The sequence below is a fragment of the Cebus imitator genome, unplaced genomic scaffold (assembly GCF_001604975.1).
Source record: "Cebus imitator isolate Cc_AM_T3 unplaced genomic scaffold, Cebus_imitator-1.0 Scaffold51, whole genome shotgun sequence".
Taxonomy (NCBI): domain Eukaryota; kingdom Metazoa; phylum Chordata; class Mammalia; order Primates; family Cebidae; genus Cebus; species Cebus imitator.
The window spans coordinates 6,811,764-6,838,549 of NW_016107366.1; the positions used below are offsets into that span (position 1 = coordinate 6,811,764).

Sequence of the window (26,786 nt, forward strand, 5' to 3'; positions counted from 1 at the left end):
TGTCATTTTTTCACAAATTTATTGTTCTTTGTCTAAAACCTCTAAGACCTTTCTCCTTTGGCTATTTCCTAGGGTCTTCACTCTCTTGTGAGGGTCCCTATGTACAATGTAATACAATGTGTGTGTAATACAATGTGACTATAATACAATGTGCATGCTTTCCTCCTGTTAATTTGTCTTGTGTCAATTTGATTCCAGAGGCAGCTGAAGATCCCACTGAAGAACTAAGATGGTAGAGGTGATCTTTAGCTTCCCCTACGTTAGCTAGTTAACACAGCATTCTTACAACATTCTCTTGTGGAAACTCTTATGTGGTGGGAATTATCATACCTATACTTATTTATGCATAAGAAAAGTGAGATCCAGAGAAGTGAGTTGCCCAAAATCACACAACTGGTTTTTTTAGGACCAGCAGTTGAACCCACGTCGGGAACACTTCCATCCCAGAAGATGGAATAAAGTAGATGCGCTAAGTTTAGAAGGTGCACCTAAAGAATCAAACAAACTTGGTCCTGGCCCTCCTCCTCCAGCATTCGAAGGGAGGGATGATGGCTCGGGAGCTACCAAGGGGCAGTTTTATGGGAATCAAGAGCATGACTCTCTGCACATAGGTGATCCACATGCTTGACAGTATTTTCTGTTGAATAAATCCAGCTTTGTAGGCATTTTCATCTATTTTAACTTGATGCCAACATTTGCATGATCTCAAAATGTCCTTTTCAATTCTTGTGGGGGCACTGGCACCTGGAATAAAAACTGACGAGGACAGGTGTGAAAACAGAAGCTGCAACATATTTAGCTTCTCCCAGGCACAGATGCTATCCTCATCCAGTCTCACTGGAACACGTCTAGGGTAATATTAGGGCCCAGAGACCCTACTCTTTCTAATCCCTACTAGTTTCAGGGACTCATTGGGCCTTTTCTCTAACATATTTTTTCCCCAATGGCTTAACAGGCTCAACCCAAACTGCAGTTACAATGTAACTCATTTTTCCAGTTTTCTTTAATTACTTAGAGCTTCTATTCAGCATGTGCTGTCTTATGTATCCATCAGAAATGGTTAGAATTATAGACCATGGTCAAGACAAACTGATGATTTGTTGGGCCAAGGTAAAGATTTAATTAGTTAGGCTTTCAGCATCACTATGAATAGCTCACGATCCCTTTCCCCTAGGGCTCAGTAAACAACAATCTAGGAATACCTTTTAAAGAGAATGGAACACAAAATGTAGTATAGACACATATTATTGTTCAGTCTTAAAAAAAGGAAATTCTAACATATACTACAGCATGGATCAATCTTGAGGACATTACGCTAGGTGAAATAAATCAGTCACAAAAAGACAAATACTATGTGATCCCACTTCTATGAGGTCCATATGGGCAGGGGCATGGGCAGGGGCAGCGGCATGGAGAAGGAGTTATTGTTTGATTTGTAGAGTTTCAGTTTTGTGATGGTTGCACAACAAGATGAATATACGTAATATCACTGAATTATATACTTAAAACTGGTTAAGATGGTAAATTCTATGATGCGTATTTTACCATTAAAAAAAAAAGGAACAGTTTGTACATTAGGATTCTCAGCTATGTATAAGCATCATATCATCAGAGCCAAAAGCAGCTACGTAATAGATGTTGCACATCTTTATGCCCAACCCCAATTTTCCTTCTCTTCCTTCTGCTGAATGAAGCATCTCCTTGTTCTGCCACTGAAAGTAGCATCTTATAAATCACTAGTTCAGAAAGTTCAGTGACTTTCAGCCAGTAGTCCACTAGAGACTATGGCTAGGCAGATGGGTGCAGCAAGGAGAATGCACCCCTCACAACCAAACAGCTCCCTCATGTGGCTGCAGCATCTCCCTCAAAGAAAAAGGCCCCTCTGGACAGAGGGATAGATTTTTTTCCAAATTAAAGGCATAATTTTTAGCTATAACTGGTACCATCAAACTCTGTATCAGGGAAAAAAATCCATTATGGAAACTACCATATTTAATTCCTTCCAAATGAAATCAAGACATTTTTCCCTGCATTTCAAAAATGAAGACACCTGTTTCATGTAATAAGCAACTCACAGGATCCAAGAAAACCAGTTTCTCATCAATTTTTTCCCAATAAAATGCCATTTGTTAGGATTTACAAGAGCTCAGTTACCAATATACTTCCCTAAATCTTTTTTAAAGATACATATTCTCATCATTTAAATTTGACAGTTTGAATCTAAAAGTACTTTACAGCTAGGATTTTAAAGAACACTTAAGAAACCGCTTACCTATTCAGAGACTTTTTCTTAAAAATAGGCTTAATGTATGAAAAAGATGTTTTTTAAATTATGTTTTTTCTTAACTATTAATAATACACCTCTATCATTTTGTGACTCTGTTCTACAACTCGGACCTTTCCCAGGGAATGCCCTCTCTTATCAGAAATTCTGGCTTGAAGTCCTGGCTAAAGTATGCTACTTTTGAGCCATTCTTAGTATGTCCTAGGGCCTATCAGAAACTGAATCTTTATACCCAGTATGGCAGCATAAGCTAAGTGAAACTTCAGTTTTATTTTTGGTTAGAATTATGTCAACTCAGTGTAGAAATGTTAGTGTCTCACTCTGATTAGATAAGTCTTACCAAATTATATTTGAGAAATCCCAATTTATCAAATGAATTATCTCAACATGGGTTTAACAATAAGAAATAGATGAATGGAAATCCCTGGTCTTACACTCATAAAATTAAGAACCAAGAAAGAAGAGGCAAAATATAGTCTATGGCCTTAAAGACAAAAAGCAGCCTGCGCCAACATTTCATCCAAGATCTCTGGTTTCTTGTGTGACTGTTCTCCTAAGTACCAGCTGCCTTTGGACATAGATCTGCTGATGGAGTCATGGACACACTCCTTGATAATCACAGAATATCCAAAAGGACAATCATCAGGATAGAAATACCTAGAAGAAAGCAAGCCAAGGGCAATTACAGGATCTTAGACTTGAATAACCACATGGTTATGTGAGAAACTGTCAATCCAACAAAAAACTCAATATTCACAAGACATATTTTCTACATATTTACTTACAAATCGAAAGGCAGAAAGACTAGGGGTCCTAGCGGTGAGGCATCAACCATCAGACTCAGTATATGGGTGAATTTAAGTTTATTAGCCATAGAAAAAAAAAGATTCTTCAAAATCAATTATGGATAAATCCCCTGTAAAACAGCAAGCTTACAGAAATTTTTTCACATGAAAAGATAGTCACTATACTTTTGGTCCAAGATATGTTAAGTTTTTTCCTCCTTCTTCAGATGACAGATGGATGTAACTGAATCTACGAACGAGTGTACTTGCCCCAAATGTGCAACATAAATACAGAAGCGATGAACAGAAGACTCATAACCAATACTGGAACAGGGCCACTAGAAATAAGAAGAGAAAGCATGCTTACTTTTAGTAATAATATATTATTATATCTACAATACTACAGATTGTCTAAGGGAAAAGTAAGGTAAGGTGGGCAGCACTCAAGATTCATCCAGAAACATTATTTATATCATTTAAAATAATCCTAAAATTATTATTGTGGATATTTTGAGGGTGTGATGATGGCACTGCAATTTTATTTAGAAAGGACAAGTCCTTATCCTTTAGTAAGACATAACAAAATACATACAAGTTGAAATGATTTGATGTCTTGGACACATTAATTTCATGTATTACTTATCTTCTCAAATAAAAAGAAGAAAAATTTCCTAAACTCTTTCTGTGCAAATGAACCAATTACCAAACTTTTTTTTTCAAATTAAGATTTAAAGACAACCTTCTGAGTAAGAACTAGTATTTGCTAGCACACCAAGGTGACTATAGTAAAAAAATAATTTAAATGTATATTGTACAATAACTAACAGTATAGTTGGATTGTTTATAACACAAAGAATAAATCCTTAAGGTAATGGATACCCCATGCACCCTGATGTGATTATTACCCATCATATGCCTGTATTAAAATATCTCACATAACCCATATACACCTGTATACCCATAAAAATTAAGACAACCTACTTGAGAAGGGTTCAAAACGAGTCCCCTGAAGAGCAAGGAGCTTCAAATGTTCTCTCTGAGGCTGGGCACAGTGTCTCATACCTATCATCCCAGCACTTTGAGAGGCTGAGGCCAGGAGTTAGAAACCAGCCTGGGCAACATAGCAAGATTCTGCCTGTACAAAAAATTAGCCAGGCATGGTAGTGCACACCTGTAGTCCCAACTACTCAGAACTAATTAACTAATACAGATTTATCCAATTTTGTCTCTTGGAGTAAAGATCACTTGAGCCCAGAAATGCAAGACTACAGTGAGCTGTGATCACACCACTGCACTCCAGCCTGGGTGATGGAGCAAAACCCTGTTGCTAAAGGAGAAAAAAAAATTCTCTCTGAAATACTCAAACGACCTCTACCAAAGACCAAAAGGTTGGCAGTCAGGATACCTTCACCTCACATATCTCCAACCCCAAGAATTATTTCCTAGATATTCCTATATTATCATATAAGTCTCCAATATAACAGAAAACAAGAATTCCAGGGAAGCCTTTGTAAATTAAATTTGTGATCCAAGTCAAGATGCTGGTCAAATTAATTAAAACTAATCCAAATTATTCCGTTTTCTCCCCTCCCCCACCCCAACCAGGTGGACAATATGGAAAGACCGTAGGACTTAACCAGAATGTCTGGTTCTACCTCTTGCTGTTTGTCTTTGAGCATGTCACTTTGCCTCTCTGAACCTGAGGTCCTCATCTACAAAATAACAACATCTCTTACCTCACTGGATTGGTAGACAGATCAAACTAGATAAAAGACATTGAAAGTTCTTTGCAAAGTACCAGGTGCTATGTAAATGAGAGTCACTGTTATTACTTCATATCCACATCCAGCGGGTTTAGTCAGGAAACAGCTACAGGTAGTGGTGTTCTGAAACCTAACAGAAACCTGTGGGATTAGATCTGCCACACAATACCAGAAACCCTGAGCAAGGCATGGGGACAGGGGTCCCTGGATGCCCATTTCACATCACCTAATGAGCACTCCAAGGCCTAAGAACTTGTAAAGTGGTATTATATGTTCACCCTCCTGAGTCTACTCACCACCCACCAAAAGCAAGGAGGCCAGGCAACTCCCGGTAACACAGCCTAATGGGAAAACCTCCATCAAGCTGTAATAATATCAATTTGTGCCTTCAGGAGAACTTTGAAAAATCACCCAATTCCTATTCAAATGATTAGTCCCATTTCTCAGTATGGGGCAAGAACACCAAATGAAGAGCAATTTCATCTAATCAAGCAGTTTTCCCTCCAGTTCTCTCTGTTCTCATCATTTATTTTGACATAGCTCCATGAAGAACTTCTCTTCCTTTCCCTCACTCCATGAAGAGATGTCATTCCTGGTCCTAAACTGCCTAATCGGTTGATAAACAGGCAAACCAAACCCAGCCTGCCTGGCACAAATGAGGCTGTTGTGTACAGTAAATCTCATCAATGCAAGCGCCACTGGTGACAGAGACAGAGCGCTGCCACTGCTGCCCTGCTGACACTAGACAGAAACACAAGGCCTGTTCCAAAGACTTACACTTTGAGCCCAGGTGAATCTTCCGTGTAGAATCGCCACATCCCCCCGGTGCCTGCCGAGGTCGTGCGGCCTGCGCTCCTTGTTCCACAGCTGGCGTTTTTCCTGAAAGAGAGGAAAATGTTACAAATGGCCTTTTCTGGAAATTCTTAGAATAGCATTATAACATATGCTACCATTATTACATTGTTAAAACAAACAAACAAAAACCTTTCTTTACTAGAATCCACCCAAATTCATGCTTTTACTCCTTTGATCATGATACCCACAGGGAACTAGGTGCCTGCCTGATGCCAATACACACAATAACCCTGAAAAGCAGACACTATTTTTCCATTTTATAAATCAGGCAAATCGGTCTCGGAAAAGGTCAAGCAAAGTACCTAAGACCCTAACAGGTGGCTGAGCTGGGATGTGAACCTAGCTCTGACTCCTGGGGCCCATCCACACGCCCAAAACATCCAGCCACCTCATGTGGACAAAGCATTTCATTCTCCTCACATGTATTTTTCATGAAGCCAAGTAATAAATCCCTGTTTTAAAATGCCCTGAATCCATACAAGCTGATCTTAAAATGGCTACTTTAAAAGATGTATTTTAAAATTAGTATATTTACTGCAGAGACAAAAACTAAGCTTTAAATTATATCCAGGTCCCAAGATAAGAGTATAAACTTTACAAAAAATTACTTTGTTATATGTTTTCACTATTTTAATATAGTGACCACAGTTCTTGCACAGAGAGGTAGGATATTAAAAAAAAAAAATACAGAGAACACCAAACCAAAACGTGTCTCTCACAAGGGGATCAAGGCTTGTGAGATCCACTATGTGATACATGCAGCCCAGGCAGACAGAAGCAGCTTAGCAGCACTTAGGACTCCGCTCACCAGGAACAGGCCCAAGGAATCCTTTCTCTCCTCTTTGGGAGAAGATCTCAGTCACCGGGGAAGCCCACCCAGCAACTACCCCTCCATGCAGTACTTCCCCAACCCCGGCTGCTCATCTTGCCCCATGCTAGAGTGGTACAATATAGGGTAATGGGCAAGTGGTAAGAAGTCAGAAGCAATCTTCTTCAGCGCATGCATCAACAACTCAGAAGTCCTAGTGGGGAGTAAGGAGGAGAAGCCCTGTCTCATTGCTGCCTGCACCATTCAGCATCAAATCCCAATGTACTCTCCCTCAAAATCTCATTCCAGTATCTGTGGGCTACTGATTCTCAATTTTTGAAAAAGGGAAGAGCATATAGGGAAAAAAACAGACCCTATCCCTACCATCTCCTCTTGCTCTCCTCTCCATTCTGGTCCTCATGCCCACTTTACCCAACCATGGTCTTTACTCCACACTCTGAACGCGGAAGCACTGTCTACAGCTCAGGGAGCCTGCCCTACTACATGACAGAGTGGGAGAGTCCAGTCCTGGTTCCAACAGGAGGAGCTGTGTTCATGCTAGAACTTTGAAAGCAGTCAGTGTCAAACAAAGATTTGGGTCTATTGCACTACAAGGATTATATTTCAGACACATTAATTATGGGCTACGTGGTAGCCTGGGACTTATAACTCCATTGTGTGGCTGTTTCTATGGGAAAACTGTTTGTAAATGGCAAAACATAACTGTACAGGGATTTACAGAGAAATTCATGGCCTTAGAAAAGGTTTCACACACACATATATACATCATTTCATCTGTGGGGTATACAGCTGAAATCTTCCTCCTTGTTATTGAAAACTTAAGCTAGAAGACAAACCCAGTGTGAATGTATTAAAGTAACTCGTGGACTCAGCCAGGACTTGGACCCATGTACTTCCTACTGTTCCCACAATCTCCCACCTCCAGTTCCTGACTTGAGTTTCCTGGAATTATAGGAGCCCCAGAGGAATCAGGCTGGCTTCTCTTAAGATTTCTTATTTCTGCTGGCACATGGAACATAGCAGAGTATTTGAAAACCTGGGCCCCTAATACTAAAGTGTACTCTAAACACCTCCCATTCCCTAAGGGAGGCTAGATAAAGGTTAATAAAGCACACTTTAATCTCTCAAATTTCTATTTGGAGGCTATTTTACCCTTTCTTTCTTTTATTTCTGCATAACTGCCTCTCCCTTCCATACCTCAACACAATGGTTTTCATAACCAACCAGTTACACACTTTGTTCCAACATGGTGACTTTTGTCTGCTCCTCAAAGCCAAGCTCATTGACCTCAACATCTTCATATTTACCCATTCCTTTTGCTAGGATGCTTATTCGTCACCAACCATTGTGTGATCTGCTCTCTTGCTTTTTTCAGGTCTCTACTCAGATATCACCTACTGTGAACACCCTAAACAACTATCTACCTTCATCCTATCCCCACCACTCTCTATCCCCATCCAGCTTCATTTATCTTCATAGCCCTTATTGCCTGAAATTACATTCTTATTTTCCTTGCTTTTGATCGCCTATATTGGAATATAAGGTTGATGAGTACAAACCTTGCCTATCTTGTTCATAGATCCATCTTTAGAGCTGAAACAGCATTTGGCATGTAGTCGACCTCAACACCTTCATGTCTATACATTGGCAGCTATTCTACCACCTTTTTTTTTTTTTTTGAGATGGAGTCTTGCTCTGTCGCCCAGACTAGAGTGCAGTGGCACAACCTCGGCTCACTGCAATCTCCGCCTCCCGGGTTCAAGTGATTCTCCTGTCTCAGCCTCCCTCCCAAGTAGCTGGGATTATAGGTGCCCACCACCACACCTGGCTAATTTTTGTATTTTTAGTAGAGATAGGGTTTCATCATCTTGGCCAGATTGGTCTCCAACTCCTGACCTCATGATCCATCCGTCTCGGCCTCCCAAAGTGCTGGGATTACAGGCATGAGTCACTGCACCCAGCCTATTCCACCATCTTAATATCCCTGATTCCCATTAATCCTGCTAGAACACTGTGTGGCACTTTACACCTTCATAGTTTACAAAGCATTATTGTTCCTCACAGCAAGTTCCTTTTACACTGCATTTAGGAGAGTAAGAACACTAACTCTGGCCTGACCTTAAATTTAACAGCATTTCTCCTCCAAGGTAGTAATCTATTATTTCATCATGCATGGAGAATGCAAATATGCAGACAACATAATCCAAAGCACTATTATGAATCATTAACTTCCAGTGTTTTCTCAAAGACTTATAAAGCAAGGATATTCTCAAACAACCAATACTTATTACATTACACTCATGAAATGATATTTAGTCACTACTAAAATTCTAGAAGGAAACACTGTCAGGTCTCTCAATACATACAACCACAGTCTCTCTAGCTACACTCGCTTTATCACACTGAATCCTAAAAGATGATATCAACACCCACAACTTTAAAAACTGCATCTGTCTTCAAATGTTTAAGTTCTCCATTTCACCTGTGCATCAGTTATTTCATTTTCACTATTAAATTAGCTATTTCATTATCACATGTACATTTGATAAATATATGCTTTTTCTTTTATTTCTTTACAAATTCTCCAATGGCCAAACTTCCCTGCCACAGTATTACCAATTCTCACTAAGCAGATCCATTCCCAGGGAACTGCACCCACAGGACATGTTTTCTATTCTCACACAAAGAATCTCTAAAACCAGCATGGGAAGGGGACCCCACTCAAAGCCCATATAAGCTAAATCACAGCCTGATACACTCCTCTTGAACATCTCAGTGACAGGGAACTCACAAGCATTCAGGACAGTTTTACATTTCTGACAGTTCTATTAGAATGTCTTTGTTCTGATGTGAAATGTTTCATGTAAGTTCAAATCATCAGTTTTAGATTTACCTATTGCAGCTAACAAGAATAGTCACATCCCTCTTCACATCCTTAAGAAGCTTCCATGCATGCACTTAAGATCTTTTCCTCCCTAGATAAAACCCCATTGGTTCCTTCAAAAATCCCAAAACAACCTGGTTGCTAGATTCCTTCCTTCCTTCATTATTTATTGTCATGCCTTATGGTGGGTGCTGGGGATAGAAATGACTTGAGCAGGTTCTCTGTTAAAGTCTAATGAAGGAGATAAACATGGAAACATCACCGGTCTTACAATGATATGAACAAAATGCTATGGGAGCAAAAGGGAAAACTAGTAGCTACTGCTGCTTACAGTCACAGAAGGCCTCAAGAGGAAACAACCCCTGAGCGAAAATAAATAGAAATTTGCCTTGAGGTAAGGGAGAAACTTAGTGAATTCAGAAAACAATAATGAGTTCATAAGTGCTGGATCATAGGACAGCAAAGAAAAGTTAGGCTGAAATGACCACTGAGAGTTTTGGTATCCCCCTGGTTTTTTTTTATTTTTATTTATTTTTTGGTTCAGCAACGAGAAAGTAACAGAAATTACACAGAAGAGTAACAGCAAAGTGGAAGATGGATTGGAAAGGAAACAGCCTGAAGAGAAAGGTTAGGTCACAAATGCAGGGCAGTAGGAAAGGAGAAGGAAAGAGCTTATGAGAAGACTTTCAAGAAGAGCTTAGTCTGGCATATGACTGGATAGAGAGAAAGCATAAGAAAAATCCAAGATGACGCTGACGTTTCTGGCTTTGAGTAAATGCGTGTACAACTGTGCCATATGGAAGTAAGGAGATATAATTGAGAGTGAGGGAGCTGAGCTGAAAAGAGAGTTTTTGTGCAGGACAAGTTATCTGTAGGACAGATTGCTTATGGGGCCTCCAGATGGAAATGTGAGTGGAAACCTCAGGTCCAGAGACACCAGTTTAATGACATCGGTTTTCTCAAAGTTATCTCTGACTCTATTCCAGTTTGTTAACTTTCCTTTTTTAAGAGTGGTGCCCTAAACTGAGCGACGAGAAGAAAATGTCGCCTTCCTCCCCAAAGACCTTTAACCACTCACACGGCCACGTCACTTGAAGCTCATTTTGCCCTTGTCAATCTTCATATGCTAGAGGGTCTCCTCCCCAAAACCAGCGAGTTCTTGTGCCCTTTCTCCGAGTCTGCAAGCGAACGGACTGCAGGGTTCCTTACCTCTGCCGAACAGTGGATCCTGCCGCCCGGGCAGCCACCGCTTTGCTGGGAGAGCGCCCTGAGGATCCCACGTTAGTGCCACTGGGGGTCGGACCAGGCTGTAGAGGGAAACAAGCAGACAGACGGGTGAGCGGGGCAGCCCTGCCCCAAAACCCTAGCCTAGACACCCGCACCAGAGGCTGGGGGAAGCAAGGGAGCTACGGAGAAAATGCATGGCGCAAAGGAGGAGTCAGAGATCCTGGGAGAGGTGGGGATCAAGGAAGGGGCGCCATACCATGCTGGAGATGAGAGTGTCAAGGAGCTGACGCGGACGGAAGGAAAGTTGGGGAGCCCTGGTAGGACCCGCAGCTGGCTAGACTGGCTCAGGCCCCGCCCCCGGACTTGCAGGCAAGGTCCTCACTGACTCCAGGGACGCCTGTGTTGTCTAACGATATGCCTGTAGATAGTCTGCTACACACAACTTAGTTACCTGCTCTGTAGGAAGTAGACACCTCCAGTCTCCTTCTTTTGTGTCACAACGTCCTTCCTAGAGCCTAATCCCTACCTAAGGAAAAATATAACCAGGGTTTAGATAAGCTATTTTCTCAGGCAGTTACTAGGCCCTCCCAAATTTGCGCTGATGTGGCCTAACTGACGCACGCGCAGAGGGGCGGGGTCGGCCCTCGGTGGCCAGCTGGGAGCCGGGGGGGCGGAGCTTGCGCAGAAGCCCCCTCAGGGTGTGGGATGCAGTTGCTGCTCCAGAGCCATGGCGGAGGAGCAGGGCCGGAAACGGGACCCAGTTCCCAAGCCGTCGGTGCTGTTCCTGCACCCAGACCTGGGTGTGGGCGGCGCCGAGCGGCTGGTACTGGACGCGGCGCTGGCGCTGCAGGCGCGCGGGTGTAGCGTGAAGATCTGGACAGCGCACTACGATCCGGGCCACTGCTTCGCCGAGAGCCGCGAGCTGCCGGTGCGATGCGCTGGAGACTGGCTGCCGCGCGGCCTGGGTTGGGGCGGCCGCGGCGCCGCCGTCTGCTCCTACGTGCGCATGGTCTTCCTGGCGCTCTACGTGCTGTTCCTCGCTGACGAGGAGTTCGATGTGGTCGTGTGCGACCAGGTGAGGCAGCCGCGGGGCCGGCTGCGCGAGTGCGGACCTTGCCTTGGAGGGCGGCTTCGGGCAAGACCTCTGAGAGAGGACCTTCCCTGTCTGCGGTTCGGAAAGATCGGAACTGACCTGGAGAAGTCAGAACTGGGAGCGAGCCTGTGGTTCCCTAACTTTAGTGTGGGCCCATTAAAGTTGCAGATTGCTAAGGCTCCACTCTCCTGGAAGTTTTCCTCCTGGATCCTGGGTGTGGAGTCCAGAAATCTGCATTTTAACTGGGTCATGGGGTGATTGGGATGCAAATAGTCCATGGGGCTCACTTTCAAAAACGCTGGTATTCGAAGTCAGCTTCATTCAGCTTTTATTAATGAGTAATCGTGTGTTGTCTTCCTTCTTACGCCTTATTTTTATTGACTCTGCTTTCAGGCTATTTGCATCCCACTATACTTGTGTTCGGAGCCAGGCCACACCGTCCTCAGCAGTGTCCTCTGTTAAAAACGCCGAGCTGAATATATCATGTCCCTATTAAAACTTGTACATGGCTCCCCACTGGTTTTTGGAGAAAAGGTCAAGCTTTTTATCTTGGTAAATAATGTCCACCTGGATCTGCCCTGTATCTATTCTTGACTCTTTCCTTCATTCATTTTTCCCATCCTAAAAAAGATGACTTTAAACAGTAACGTTTACTCGACCAAAAACCCAGTATTATAGAAGGATGTAACCTAAAAGCCCCGTCCTTTTCTCCTCCCTGAAGATAGCCACCGTTAAGTTTCTCTTGTATTTTTCCAGGAGTTGTGGTGACACCAGCATGTGTTTTTTCGTAGGTATATCTTCTATTGGTACATAATTGGGATTATGACATACGTACTTTAGGCATCTTCCTTTTTTTCAGCAAAAAAATTCTACTTGGGACTTTTTTTTTTTTTTTTCAGCTGGAGTCTCTGTCTCCCAGGCTGGAGTGCTGTGGTGCGATCTCGGCTCACTGCAACCTCCACCTCAGCCTTCCAGAGTAGCTGGGATTACAGGCGCGCCCCACACCCGGCTAATTTTTTGTATCGTTAGTAGAGATGGGGTTTCACCATGTTGGCTACGCTGGTCTCTCACTCCTAACCTAAAGTGATCCACCCACCTCGTCCTCCCAAAGTACTGGGATTACAGGTGTGAACCACCGCGCCCGACCGGGACATTCTTAGATGTCGACATTAGAGATTCTTCATTCGTCATAGTGGGCAGAAAATTCACTTTTTTTATAAGTGTGCCATAATTAAACAGGCTTCTTGAAGGATACCAATGTTGTGACTAGTTTGTTGTGAATAGATCAGTGTTGTAATGAACATCCTTTTATGTCTTTTTAATTTTTTTTTGTACTTCTGCAAACATGTCCTTTGAGGACATTCCTAAAGTGGGTGGGTCTAAGAGTTGTTCATTTTAAATATCAATAGCTACTGCCAAGTTTGTCTACCAAAGAGGCTGTGTCACTTGACTCTGCCACAATGTATGATACAGCCTCATACTCCATGCTTTTGTCTGCCTTGGATATCAACCATTTTAACGTTTGCCAAACTGATAGGCGAAAATGACATCACATTTGTATTTGTGTTTCTTTAATTCTGACTCCTGAGTTATTTTTGATCATCCTTGCTTATGTGGAAGCTTTCTTTGTAAGTAATATGAACATATACCAAACACAGTGCATGTGTCAATAGATAGGCATGAGGAATCTGAGACCAAAGTTGGTAGAGGAAAAATTTGGGGCTTGGAAATAGGCATCCTGGATTCAAGTTCTGTGTCTGCTGCTTTAATAAAGTGGCTTTGAATAAATTGCACAATATCCCTAAAGTTTACCTTCTTCTGTTGTTAAGTTAGCTGAGACTAAAATGACTTGTAAAGATTACCCAACAAAAAAGTCTGTAGTAATGCCAGCATCTAGTTTATGCTCAGTATGACTAGCTTTAATATTTATTGAGCAAATACTGTGTGCTAAACTCCATGTGTTTTGCATATATCAGTGCATTTAATAATCACAAAAATTATATGGTTTTTTTTTTTTTTTAACTATAATTGTCACCATGTTATAGAAGAGGAAACTAAGACCCAGAGTGGGATAAATTACTTGATCACGGCCACACAATTAGTAGAGCTGAGATTCAAACCTTAGCAGTCTTGAATCTAGAGCTTGTGCTCTAAACTACTATAGTTGATCATTCAGTTCTTTAGGAAGAGAAAGATCCTAGAGCTATACCATACCATATGATAGCCACTAGCCACATGTGGCTGTTGAGCACTTGAAATGTGGCTAAACTGAGATGTGCTAAAGTTAAAATACAAAACTGATTTGAAGATTTAATGTGAAATACATGTATATATAAAGTATCTGATTAATGCTGTTTAGTGTTGATTACATTTTGAAATGATAATGTTTGGGGTAAATAATATATTAAAATTAATTTCACCCTTAAAAACATTTTTAATATTACTAGATTTTTATCTTATTTCCATTAGACAGCACTATTCAAGAGGAAACCACTGGACCTGAAGCTTTAAATGTTTAGCACACATCTAGCAAATAATCTCTAGCCTTCTGTACACCAGGCATATGGTACTGGGTGAGAGTCTAGGGGAACAAAACAGAATCAGACATTACCCATGAGGACCCCACAGACTAGCAGACAGGATGGGTGTCTGTGCTTTTGGTTTGGTTGAAGTTGAGTTGACCACTTTATCTGCTGTTGATTTTTGCTTTGGCTAGGTGTCCGCTTGTATCCCAGTGTTCAGGCTGGCTAGACGGCGGAAGAAGATCCTGTTTTACTGTCACTTCCCAGATCTGCTTCTCACCAAGAGAGATTCTTTTCTTAAACGGCTGTACAGGGCCCCAGTTGACTGGATAGAGGAACACACCACAGGCATGGCAGACTGCATCTTAGTCAACAGCCAGTTCACAGCTGCTGTTTTTAAGGAAACATTCAAGTCCCTGTCTCATATAGACCCTGATGTCCTCTATCCATCTCTAAATGTCACCAGCTTTGACTCAGTTGTTCCTGAAAATCTTGATGACCTAATCCCCAAGGGGAAAAAATTCCTGCTGCTCTCTATCAACAGATACGAAAGGAAGAAAAATCTGACTTTGGCACTGGAAGCCCTCATACAGCTGCGTGGAAGATTGACGTCTCAAGATTGGGAGCAGGTTCATCTGATCGTGGCAGGTGGTTATGACAAGAGAGTCCAGGAGAATGTGGAACATTATCAGGAATTGAAGAAAATGGTCCAACAGTCTGACCTTGGCCAGTATGTGACCTTCTTGAGGTCTTTCTCAGACAAACAGAAAATCTCCCTCCTCCACTACTGCACATGTGTGCTTTACACACCAAGCAATGAGCACTTTGGCATTGTCCCTCTGGAAGCCATGTACATGCAGTGCCCAGTCATTGCTGTTAATTCTGGTGGACCCTTGGAGTCCATTGTCCACAGTGTCACAGGGTTTCTGTGTGAGCCTGACCCAGTACACTTCTCAGAAGCGATAGAAAAGTTCATCCGTGAACCTTCCTTAAAAGCCACCATGGGCGTGGCTGGAAGAGCCAGGGTGAAGGAAAAATTTTCCCCTGAAGCATTTACAGAACAGCTCTACCAATATGTCACCAAATTGCTGGTATAATCAGATTCTTTTTAAGATCTTTATGCTACATTCATTAATGTCATTTTAATGTATTGTAGACCCCGTTTTGAAACCTAAAAAGAAACCGAGAATCTAATGCAGAAGAGTTTTTTTAAAAAATAAACTTGAGTCTTGAATCTGAGCCACTTTCCTATATACCACACCTCGCTGTCCCTTTTCAGAAAAACAATGTCTTTTATGCTATAATCATTCCAAATTTTGCCAGTGTTAAGTTACAGATGTGGTATAATTCCATGTTCGGCAGAGTATTTTGTTTTCTCTGAATTATTGCTCATCTGTCTATAAATTTTGAATGATACTGTGCCTTACTTGGTTTTGATAGTTTAAGTGTATATCATTATGAAAGCTGATTAACTTAGGTTCATAGTATAATGAGAGCAGGGCTACTCTAGCTCCCAGAATCAATCCACCAAAGTATTCACTGTCATCTGTTAGGGAACTTTCGTTAGTCATGTCTTTGCCTGGATCCATAGCAAAAGTGCTGTGTATTTTATTTTTGATAATTTGTATTTTTGCACACTGAAATATAATAAAAGGTGTTTATCGTAAAAAAAGAATATTAGATTTTGGTCTCCATAATCTATTTTGTTATTGTTATAAACATAGATAAAACATCCAAACTGGAAATTAGAACACTAGGGTAAAGTGCGTATTGCAATGAAGGAAGAATATTGACACCCATGTGTTGTGCATCTTGTTCAGGGCATATTTCTTAATATCATCTCGGTCATTAGTTTTGTTAATATTTTTGTTGTCTTGATCAAGCTCCTACTAAGTATAGGACACAAATTTTTTTTATCTTCCAAGGCCTGGCTCAAATGCCACTGCTGCAAAGCTTTCTTTGACCCTCTGGCTACCTCCCAAACCAGAACCAATCTTCCCCCTCCATGTGCTCTAGCCTTGTCATGACGCTGACCACTCACTCTGATAGTTCACTATTTACCTGTTGGTCCATAAGAGCAGATTATAAACAGTCGTTTTGAATATACCTCTAAAGTTAAATTCATTTCCAAAAATAGCAGCTCACTAACCAAAGGCTCTACATGTATCAACTCTTAAGAACTAGACTTGAGAGCCTAACAGCCTATATGAGTTTGAGTAAATTAATCTCTATACCTCAGCTTCTTCATCTGCAAAATGAGATAATTATAGTATTCTACTTCCCTCATAGTGCAGTTATAACAGATTGTGATAATATTGCAAAGTACTTAATACTTGGCATGTAGTATATATATTAGCTATTAGTATTATGCAATTTGGGGATATTGAAAATTAGAAGTTGCATGTTGGTTCGTGCTACACTACCTTGTTTTTCTGGGGTTCTTTAGAGGGTGAAATTCCATTTTACAATTTATCATGTGCATCTGTATCACGGAAGCATTTTGGCAAAATGATTCTGTACCAAAAAGGAGTACTCTAAAATGAGGCTGCCAAATATATTGAGTCTTTTGTGGGATGAAAAGTTCTGTTGCATTCCATTTTTTCTTTGGCATTGTGAAAGTTTACCATGTAGTGCAGCAGGTAATCCCCATTTCGTGATTTGGTGCATGTGTTTCTGAGAAATGCAGCCTTTTAGAAAGCCTAGTGGCTCTTACCATGGAGTTTAGTACAGACAGACTTGGCCACACTGTGCCCTATAACAGTGTTTACCATACTAAGCAATACTAAAACATTTGCTTATTTGACCATTTTTATGCAGATCCTTTCCAATGGACTACATGGGTTCATGGACCCTGAGTTTAGCTTCACTTCATAGTCCTAAGCTCAAGTGAGTGACAATAGGTCTAGGAGAGATACAGAGTCCTACCTGCCGTGAGCTTCCAGCTTCTGACCATTAGTTCCTGGTTCCTGGAGCCTAGAATGGAGCTTTGTCCTTAGGAGGTGTTCACAGCTTCCAAAACGAAACTGAAGTTAGGGAAAATAGATGCATGGAATATTTTCCCTGAGTTGAAGGGAAATATTGAAGGTGAATTGTTGGGACCTTATCCATAGTAATTCTGGTACTTACTTTGTGCAGGACATGATGTGAGATACATAGCAGAGGCTTAATCCTCAACAATTCACTGAGGTGTAGGTGTTCTTTCCTTTTAGATGAATGTAGTTAAGCAACTTGCCTGTGTCCCATGACCTTGAAGCATGGACAGAATCTCAAGGCCCTCTGATTTCAAAGTCCAATCATTTTACCATTCTTCAGTCTGCCTTCACCCTAACCAAATTCCTTGTGTCATGTTTTTTCAGTACAACTCTCTCGGCAGCACTGCAGTTGTAGTTGTACGGGTCTTTGGATTTAGAAAGACTTTGCTATTTACTGTCCGTTTTCATCTCATCAATCTTCTGAGGTGAGTTTGATTATCCCCCATCTCATATACACGCTCAGAAAGGTGAAAGACTTGCCTGAGGGCACACAATTGAAAAATAACCGAGCCAGCATTGCGCCCTGAGTTGCCTGAGCCATCCAGGACTTTGCACATACCAGAATGTCTCAGTGTCTTCCCCTTTGATATGCATAAATATCATTTGTCCTTCATACACACACATACACATAAAAACCTGATGGGCCAGTGGAAGAGGGAGTGTCATGTACATAAAGAGATCCACTCAGCTAAGGGGGAGGAGTATTGCAGTTTTTTGATCCAATAACAAATGTCTACTGAACCCCTATTTGGACAACCTTTGGAGATTGCAGAGCCCTTAGAAGTTGACTCATTTGCTCTTCACAGGATCCTTCCAGGTAATTAGTATAGGCATTTTTAGAGGTGGTAAATCTGAAGCTTAGCGCTAGGAAGCAGGGGCGCTACAATTCAAACCCAGGTATGTCCAACTTCAGGTTAACAGTTCTTTGAATTGTACTACAGATGTCTTTTCAGCAAATGCTTCACAACCTTCTAACCTGCCCAAGAAGTTAATTTCACTTCTACAATGTTGTTCTACCTCATCTCTTTCCACAAAGAAAATGAAAGCTGGGCGCAGTGGCTCATACTTGTAATCCCAACACTGGGAGGCTGAGATGGGAGGATCACTTGAGACCAGGAGTTCAAAACCAGCCTGGGCAACAAAGCAAAACTTTATTTAAAAAAATAAAGAGTAAAAATGAAGCACCAGAGCACTTCACTGCCCCACCCTGCTCACCTCATCTCTGATCATGACAATCAGCCCTTCCCATGTCCACCTTTGCCAGGGTCACTGATTGTCCCTTGACCTCCTTTCTTTGCATTTCCAGCTCCCAGAATCAAAGCCAGTCAAAGCTGGCTGGGACCCCAGAGGCCACCTAATCTAATTTGGTATTGCACAGATGGGAAAACAAGCCCAGAAAGAGGAAGAGACCTGTCTGAATTCATACAGAGGGATAGTTGCAGCCCTCCTCTCTTCCACTTCTTTCAAAAACCCATTATCTTCTATCACTTCCTTTGAACTCCTTACTCCATTCCTAACCTAACCTTCTTGAACTCTGTCCCCAATAGCTTGAGAAGGTGCCACCATCAAGACACCAGTGCTCTCATGCCTGCTAGCTGAGGGGCGGGGAGTCTTCTCAATGACAGACTCACTTTCCAAACTGTCCTTGATTAAGCAGCAGCTCTTGGGAGTTGGGAGAAGGGAGAGATTTTAACATTCTGACCCCTGAGTCAAGGGGCTGCTGGAGCTACCAGCTCTGTTTATGAAGCCCTCTGATTTCAAAGTCCAATCATTCTACCATTCTTCAGTCTGCCTTCACCCTAACCAAATTCCTTGTGTCATGTTTTTTCAGTACAACTCTCTCTGCAGCACTGCAGTTGTAGTTGTACAGGTCTTTGGGTTTAGAAAGACTTTGCTATGTGCTGTCCATTTTCATCTCATCAATCTTCTGAGGTGAGTTTGATTATCCCCCATCTTATACACATGCTCCGAAAGGTGAAAGACAGTCAAGAGGACAGTAGTTTTGGCGTTGGTGTCACAGTGAGAGTGACTGGGCCAGAAATTTTTTGTTTATGCTTTCTGATATCCCACAAATTTTCTTTTTGATATTCCCTAAGTTAGATTTCTTCCTCAGAAAAGAGAAATTTGAGCAATAAACTGTAAAAGAATCCTGTTGGTCACTTATGTCTGCTGTGTTTACAGCATAGTAGACATTTGTGTTTCCAACTAATGCCCTGTTTAAGATACATAATTTGTTCTTCATAATAATCCCTTATTGTAATATATTGAGATCATTCCAGCTTCTTTCTACTATAAGCAGTCCAAAGGAAGAACAACTGAGTTTAAATTCTAGAAGCAAATATTTAAAGTTTTAAAAGGCAAATTTGAAAAGCAAAAATGAAAAACAATCTTAAAAAAAAAAGACATGAAAAGATTGCAAAACTGCTTCAGTACCCCCAAAAAAAAATTATCCAAAAAAAAAAACAAACTCATTGGTGATGTTTATTTTCAAACCAAATTATCATGTTAACCAGCTTGCTTTCAGCCAAATTATATGCTTCCTTTGCATTATTGAACCTGGAAACCTAACACTTCAATTCAATAGAGTAATACACTATCATCATCATATGGCAGGATATATGCATAAATATCTAAAATGTTTAACCCAACCCTACCTTAGGCAGAAAGAGAACATTTTTAGGAAACTACTGGGATAGATTGTGTAATTCAAGGAAATTCACACATTTGAATTAAGAGAAGTACAGGGATGTAGCTAGGCTAGATGTTCAAATGAAGCCAGGACCTTAAATGCCACCAGAACATCATTTCCTTATCTGGTACTTTATTGTCTTTCATTATAGACTAACTTCTTTTTGGTAGCAGGAAAACATGTTACCAGTGAAGCCAAGCCCTCCCTCTTAATACTTCTATCACCAAAGAGGAACTGGCTTTCTTTTTCAGAGTTTAAAAAAATAACAGAGAAGCATTATGATGAACGTTTCTTGGTGCAGGTGCCTTCTTTTAAATTAGTGAAGCAAGGTTCAGAGGCAAAGTACTATGGGTTGCCAGACTGAGGTCAGTAATCTAATCTTGAACCCATCAATTGTGGCCAAGATCTAGGATCATAGAGCAGCAGGAATCATATAGCTGGGAGAAGGGAACAGAGGGTATATTGAGGAAGAAATTGGAAGCTGTTTCCAGAAGAAAGTGAGTTGGGCAGTTAAAGTAAGAGATCCCTTAAAAATTTACACCTAGTTGATGGCATGAAGCTCAAGAGTATACATCAGAGAAAGGCAAAAGTCAACTGGAATATTTCCTAAATGCAGTTTTAATCTTGTTTGCAATTATTTTGAAGGGGTGAGGCCATCTGGATCAGTCCTAGTCATCCAGGAGAAAATATATTATTATTTAATAGAATCTCAATCAGCTGAATCAGCTTAAGGACAGAAGCCTGGGAAAAAGAGACCTAGGGAAAGGCTTCAAAATGGCTGACAGAGGCATTTGAATAGAGCATCCAGGAGAACACTGGAAATCAACAGAGAAGTGACAGGAAACAGCTGAGGCTTGGGAGGAGAGGGAAATTAAGCAACTGGCTCAGCCAGGATTGGCTAGGAGCCCAGAGAGACTAGTGTGGGGAAAGGGAGAGATGCACAGTGAGAGATCCCCAGTGGTCCACATTCCCATCACAGACTCTTGCAACCCTACCCATGGGACAGCCCCTGGATCTTCATGGGCCCGGAGACTAGCATAGGGAGCTGTCTAGAGACCCCGCAACAGCATTGCTCCAGAGAGGGAGCTCATGCTGGGTTCCCTACACTCCCTGAGTTTTAAGCAGCTACAGCAAGGCATCATTTTGCAAGCCCAGCCCACACCAGATTGCATTCTACCCTGAGTCACAGTGGCCCCTGCTTCACGTGCCTGCAGCCCCATTGATATACCCCCATGTACACCCAGAGGTCTACAGGAGCACAATACCAATTGGACCCAGCAGAACACTGGGGTTCTGAGTATTCTAACACACATAGTGTCCTGGACCCTATGGGGAATAGATGGTACAACACACCAGGAAAGCTACCCTTGGGACAAAGGGAACCAAAAATGCGTGTTCCCTAGGGCCTGACAACTGCCTACCTGAGAGGGCTACCACAAGCAGCAACTCAACTTCCTTCAGCAGAGGAGCTGCTGTGCACATGCCCTGAGGATAGGCTATGCCATTTGTCCACTGCAGCCACTGCTGCCGCCACTGAGAAACCAAAGCACATGCCACTGGCAGTGACTCCATCTGCTAATAGCAGGGCCACTGCTACATAGTTGCATGTGCCCTGAGGGCAGGCCCCCCAACCATTGCTGCTGCTGCTGCAGCCACCTGAACATCTCACCAGGGGTCTGGAGAGCACCCTGCCCTGCCAAATACAGCCAGCACCTGAGCACACCACCAGGAGGCCTGAAGATAGGCCTGTCTGGCCTGCTACAACCCCCACCCGCCATGCTCAAACATACTACCTGGGGCTATAGGGATTGCCCTTCCTCGTTCACCACCACTGGCATCTGTGCATTCCTCCCAGGGACCTATGGATGAGTCTACCCAGCCTGCCCCTACTGCCCCCGTGGCTCCCCACCCCCACGTGCACCACCCCCCAACCCTGTTGCAGCCACCACTAACACCAACATATGCTGTTTCAGAGTCCAAGTGTTGTGGCACCGCTGCTACTGCCATTGCCCATGCCACACACACTACCCAGGGGATGACAGACGCAGCCACACTCCCAGCCTACCACGGTCACTGCCGGCACTAAAGCAAGGGCCTTCTAGAGGCCCAAGAGTCGAAGTGTTTGTACCCCCTAATGCTGGTGCTCATATGCACCTTCTGGAGGCCCAAAGAAAGACACACTTGGCTTGTCACTGCCACAACTGGGGGCTAAGAACTGATGATCTGGCATCCCCAGAAAACCTCACCACAGCCTCCACTAACAATCATAGCCTAAGTCACTGAAGAAATCACAGATACCACCAATGCTTTTTACAGTTGAAGAAATCATACGGAGACTACACTGCTGCATGCACCCAGAATCAAAGCTGAAGTGCCCTGCCTAACACCACAGATACATCATTAGGAAAGAGTCTTCCCCTATTAGAGCCAATCCAAAAAATTGGAAGAGGTGATTGTTAAAACAGATGCACAGATACCAGTGTAAGGGCACAAGAAATAAAGGGTTTTATTTCCAAAAAAAATACCTAGTAATTTTCCAGCAATAGATTCCAATGAAAAACAAATTTATGAAATTCTTTTTATCTTTAAAAAGGAAACAAACAGAAATCCAGGAACTAAAGAATTTAAAGAATAAAATTTAAAAGAATACACTCGAGAGACTTGACAATAGACTAAATNGAACTTGAAGACAGGTCTTCTGAAACAAGCTGGAAGAAAGAAAAAGAAAGAAAGAAAGAGCAAAGGAGGAGGGTGTGGGAGGGAGGGAGGAAGGGAGGGAGGGAGGGAGGGACGGAGGAAGGAAGGAAGGAAGGAAGGAAGGAAGGAAGGAAGGAAGCGGCAACAGAAAAGAAGCAAAAAACAAAGACCAAGTATCTGAATTATGGGTATTCCAGAAGATGAAGGAAGACCAAAGCTATAGAAAATGTATTTAATGAAATAGTAGTTGAAAACTTCCCAAGCGTACCAAGTGTACATCCAGATACAGGAAGCTCAGAGATCCTCAAATAGATATAACTCAAAGTTTTCTCCACAACACATTCTAATCAAGCTGTCAAAAGTCCGTGACAAAGAGAGAATTCTAAAAACAGCCAGAGAGAAGTCACATATAAAGAAATCCCCATCAGACAGCCAATTTCTCAACAGAAATCCTACGCGCCAGGAAAATATGGGATGATATATTCAAAATAAGAAAGAAAGAAAGAAGAAAAGAAGGAAGGAAGGAAGGAAGGAAGGAAGGAAGGAAGGAAGGAAAGGAGGGAAGGAAGGAAGGAAAGAGAGAGAGAGAGAGAAAGAAGAAAGAAAGAAGGAAAGAAAGAAAGAAAGAAAGAGAAAGAAAGGGAAAGAAAGGAAGGAAGGAAGGAAAGAAAGAGAGAGAGAAAGAAAGGAAAGAAGAGAAAGAGAGAGAGAGGGAGAGAGGGAGAGAGGGAGGGAGGGAGGGAGGGAGGGAGGGAAAGGAGGAAAGATTATGCAGAACAACAAGAAAACAATTAACAAAATGACAGAAGTAAGTCCTCACATATCAATAAAACCCTTAAATGTATTGAAAGAAAGGAAGAAAGAAAGAAAGAAAGAGAAAAAGAAAGAAAGAGAAAGAAGGAAGGAAGAAAGAAAGAATGAAAGATTATGCAGAACAACAAGAAAACAATTAACAAAATGACAGGAGTAAGTCCTCATATATCAATAAAACCCTTGAATGTATTCTACTTAAGAGTGCGAAAAACTGAACGGATTTTAAGAAAATGTCTCAACTATATGCTGCCCATAAGAAACTCACTTCACCTTGTAAAAGACATACAAACTAAAAGTAAAGAGATGAAAAATGATATTCCAAGCAAATGCAAAGCACCACAAGCAGAAGTAGCTATATTTGTATTCTATAAAACAGATTTTAAGTCAAAAACAAAGTGACATATCCAGGTAGTTGTGGTGATGCTGGCCAAATAGAGCTCAGCGGGTGAGAATGAAAACCCAGGTTCAAGTGGAATAATAAGAGCTTGAATGTTTTCATGTGCTAATGTTGCACACTTGTAAAAAAAAATCTTAGGAAATGGAAAATATATATTAGTGCACATTGATATGCATTTTGGGGCAAAGACACATTGTTTGGTTCCACGATTTGTCCTTAAAGTGAAAGAACATTTAAAGCTTAGACTTACCTGGCTGTTAATAGAACAACACTGCTGTTCTATTAACAGAGAACTAAAACTTTCATTCACGTTTAATTTATGTAAATTATGTAAAACCTAGTATAGTGAGCATAATAGCCTGTCAATGTTTGATTCCTTTTACCCCTCAATAAGTATATTTTTACCATATTCCTGCCTGCCTTTCTGACCTTGTTGAATCAGCCTATGGACTAGAATGTTAAAGAAATGTTATTGCCAAAGTGATTGTGAGAGAATTGGTAGGTCTTGCAGATATCATACAGAATCTTCTTGTAACATAAAAAATGCAGTTTTATTATTGTTTGTGCCTCAACTGTTTAAGTGAATATTAAAGGACTTGGGGGAAAAAAAGTCAAAACAGGAAAAGGAGACAAAGAATGTGTTATATAATGGTAAAAGAATCAATTAAACAAGAGGATACAACAATTCTAAATGTACATGCATTCAACACTGGAGCACCCAGGTACATTCCGCAAACTCATTAGATCTAAAGGGAGATATATATACACAATATATATGTGTGTATGTACATATATCCTTTCTGCCATCCTTTTTTTAAAAAAAAAGAAAAAAAAGGAGACTTGCTTTCCCTTCTGATTTTCTTCATTCTTCTGCTATCCATTGATGTATGTCATTATCCCATAATTTCAATATAAGCAATTTCTTTCAAATATTTTACATTTTTTATTTCAATTTTGACAATACATTCGATGCAGTTGTTTGGACTTACTTTAATACAATCAACTGGTCTCATTGGTTTCTACCTTAGATTCATTGTTCCCTTTCCATGGAACACATATTTGAATAACATTTTTTCAGAGAGAATATATGCATTTGTTTAATTCCCAGTGTCTTGCATATCAATAGCTTGATTATATATAAAATTTTTGAGTCACATGTTTTTCTTTCAAAGCTTTGTAAATGTTTACCTTCTAGGGCTGCTGTTCCTATAGCATGTCCCGGGGAAATAAGCTGTGAAAAGTGCTTCAGGGAAAAGGCCTCCATGGTTATATAACTATAGGAAACGTTTCATTCCTACAGAAAAGTTACATTTTCTATCAGAAACGTACCAGGCAAAGTAAGATTGTATAGGCCATGAGCTCTCCTGAGATAATGAAGATGGACTAATTTTATTTCTGGCATTTCCAAGATACTTGACCACAGTAATACTGAGAGAAAGCAAATGACCAATAATAATAGGTAACATCTTTTCAGCATTTACTATGCAATAGGCACTGTTCTAGGACTTAGTTAGTCTGTGTACATTATCTGATTTAATCCTCACAAGAGTTCTAGATGGGGGGTAGAATTTTTCAATCTGTTTTAACAAAGGAGGAAACAGAGGCACAAATAACTTAAGAAAATAAGCTGAAATGCTGAAGCTAAATTGAAACCCAAGTAGTTAGCTCCGCACCATTATTCATATCCTTAAGCGTTGACAGGGAAGGGCAATAAAGGCAACTTCTGTATCTTTTCTAAGCCTGAAAAACACAGCAAAACTTCTAATTGTACCAGAAAAGAAAGGGAACTTTCCACCAACCAGAGGTACACTCTACTAGACTGTCCTAGAATTTGCCACTGAATTACGGCACAGGCACTTTGTGGGGTAATCTGATGATCGTCCGTGCAAGTGCTCAAATTCTGCTGTTGGCCAGCGTCCAAGACCCATCATTGAATACTCATCACCTCATCAATTCATCCTCCTCAACTGACGGGCAAAACAACATCCAAATATTCATTGCACATCTGTGCCGGGCAGATTATACATTAGCAATTCAAATCCGGCCGGTGCACTGGCCGTTCCTGCAAATGCATCTGTTTGGATGAGATGCCCTGTTGTCTGGGATGGATAATAAGGCAACTCGGTCTAATCTTGAAGAACAATCAACCCATCTTGCGAAGGTGACTGGCTGTGTGTGTTCTTGCCCTGGCAGCATTGGAACAATGGCCCCATAATGCACTCGACTCAGCTGGCAATGAAGTCCCATCCTGATTAGTAGCCGTGGCTGATGTCAATCACCACAGGATGCATCATTGTCCTCTGGTCCCCAACACAGTTTATTTACAGGAAAACAAAGGCTTTGGGGGGCCATGGCTGCTTCCCAGAGATTGCAAAATAGATTGAGCTGTCAAGCACACAAAGTAGATGAAGATTAATGAGGTGTGTGGACAATAAATATGAAGAGATGACCATGAATATGCTAATGGGCATTATCCATATACACCGTAATTGCTACCAAAATTAAAAGGTGGCATGAAGAAGATGGGTCACAGGGTGACAGGGAGATAATCTTGGATGCTTGAGACACTCACCCAAGATAAGGCTCTCTACAGGTTTCCTTTTTCCCCATTAAACACACGCTATCTGAAGCTCCTTTTAAACAGGGATGTTAGGGCCAGGGTGAGGGTGGGAAGCTGGAAAAGTTACTTTAGGGAAAGGTGTAATTAGAATAAGAAAGGTGCTTATCAAAGGCAAGAAGTGATCAGCTGTCAGGCTCCCACTTTATCCCCAGGGGCAGAATTGATGAGAGATGTCACTTCAAACTTCAGATTCCCCAGGCTAGAGCCACAGGGATTATTGAGAATGGTATTTAGAATACCTTTCAGGAAGGTGTGGGTGATTTTTCAAAGTATACTAATATTCTAATTTAAAAAAA

At 41.4% G+C, this 26,786-nt stretch overlaps 2 protein-coding genes across 2 annotated transcripts; one reads left to right on the forward strand and one right to left on the reverse strand.

The window, feature by feature from the left end:
- Window positions 1-3,047: 3,047 nt before the first annotated feature.
- SEC61B (SEC61 translocon subunit beta) lies at window positions 3,048-11,000 on the reverse strand. The gene is made up of 4 exons (XM_017527811.2): window positions 10,884-11,000; window positions 10,610-10,707; window positions 5,610-5,711; window positions 3,048-3,407 (listed from the first exon to the last, which is right to left on the reverse strand). Exons 1-4 carry the CDS (start codon window positions 10,884-10,886, stop codon window positions 3,320-3,322), a joined length of 291 nt encoding a protein of 96 aa, XP_017383300.1. The 5' UTR covers window positions 10,887-11,000; the 3' UTR covers window positions 3,048-3,319.
- Window positions 11,001-11,248: 248 nt separating this feature from the next.
- On the forward strand, window positions 11,249-15,914 carry ALG2 (ALG2 alpha-1,3/1,6-mannosyltransferase). Its single transcript, XM_017527810.2, has 2 exons — window positions 11,249-11,702; window positions 14,437-15,914. The coding sequence occupies exons 1-2, from the start codon at window positions 11,355-11,357 to the stop codon at window positions 15,337-15,339; spliced, it is 1,251 nt and encodes a 416-aa protein (XP_017383299.1). The 5' UTR covers window positions 11,249-11,354; the 3' UTR covers window positions 15,340-15,914.
- The last annotated feature ends 10,872 nt before the right edge of the window (window positions 15,915-26,786 follow it).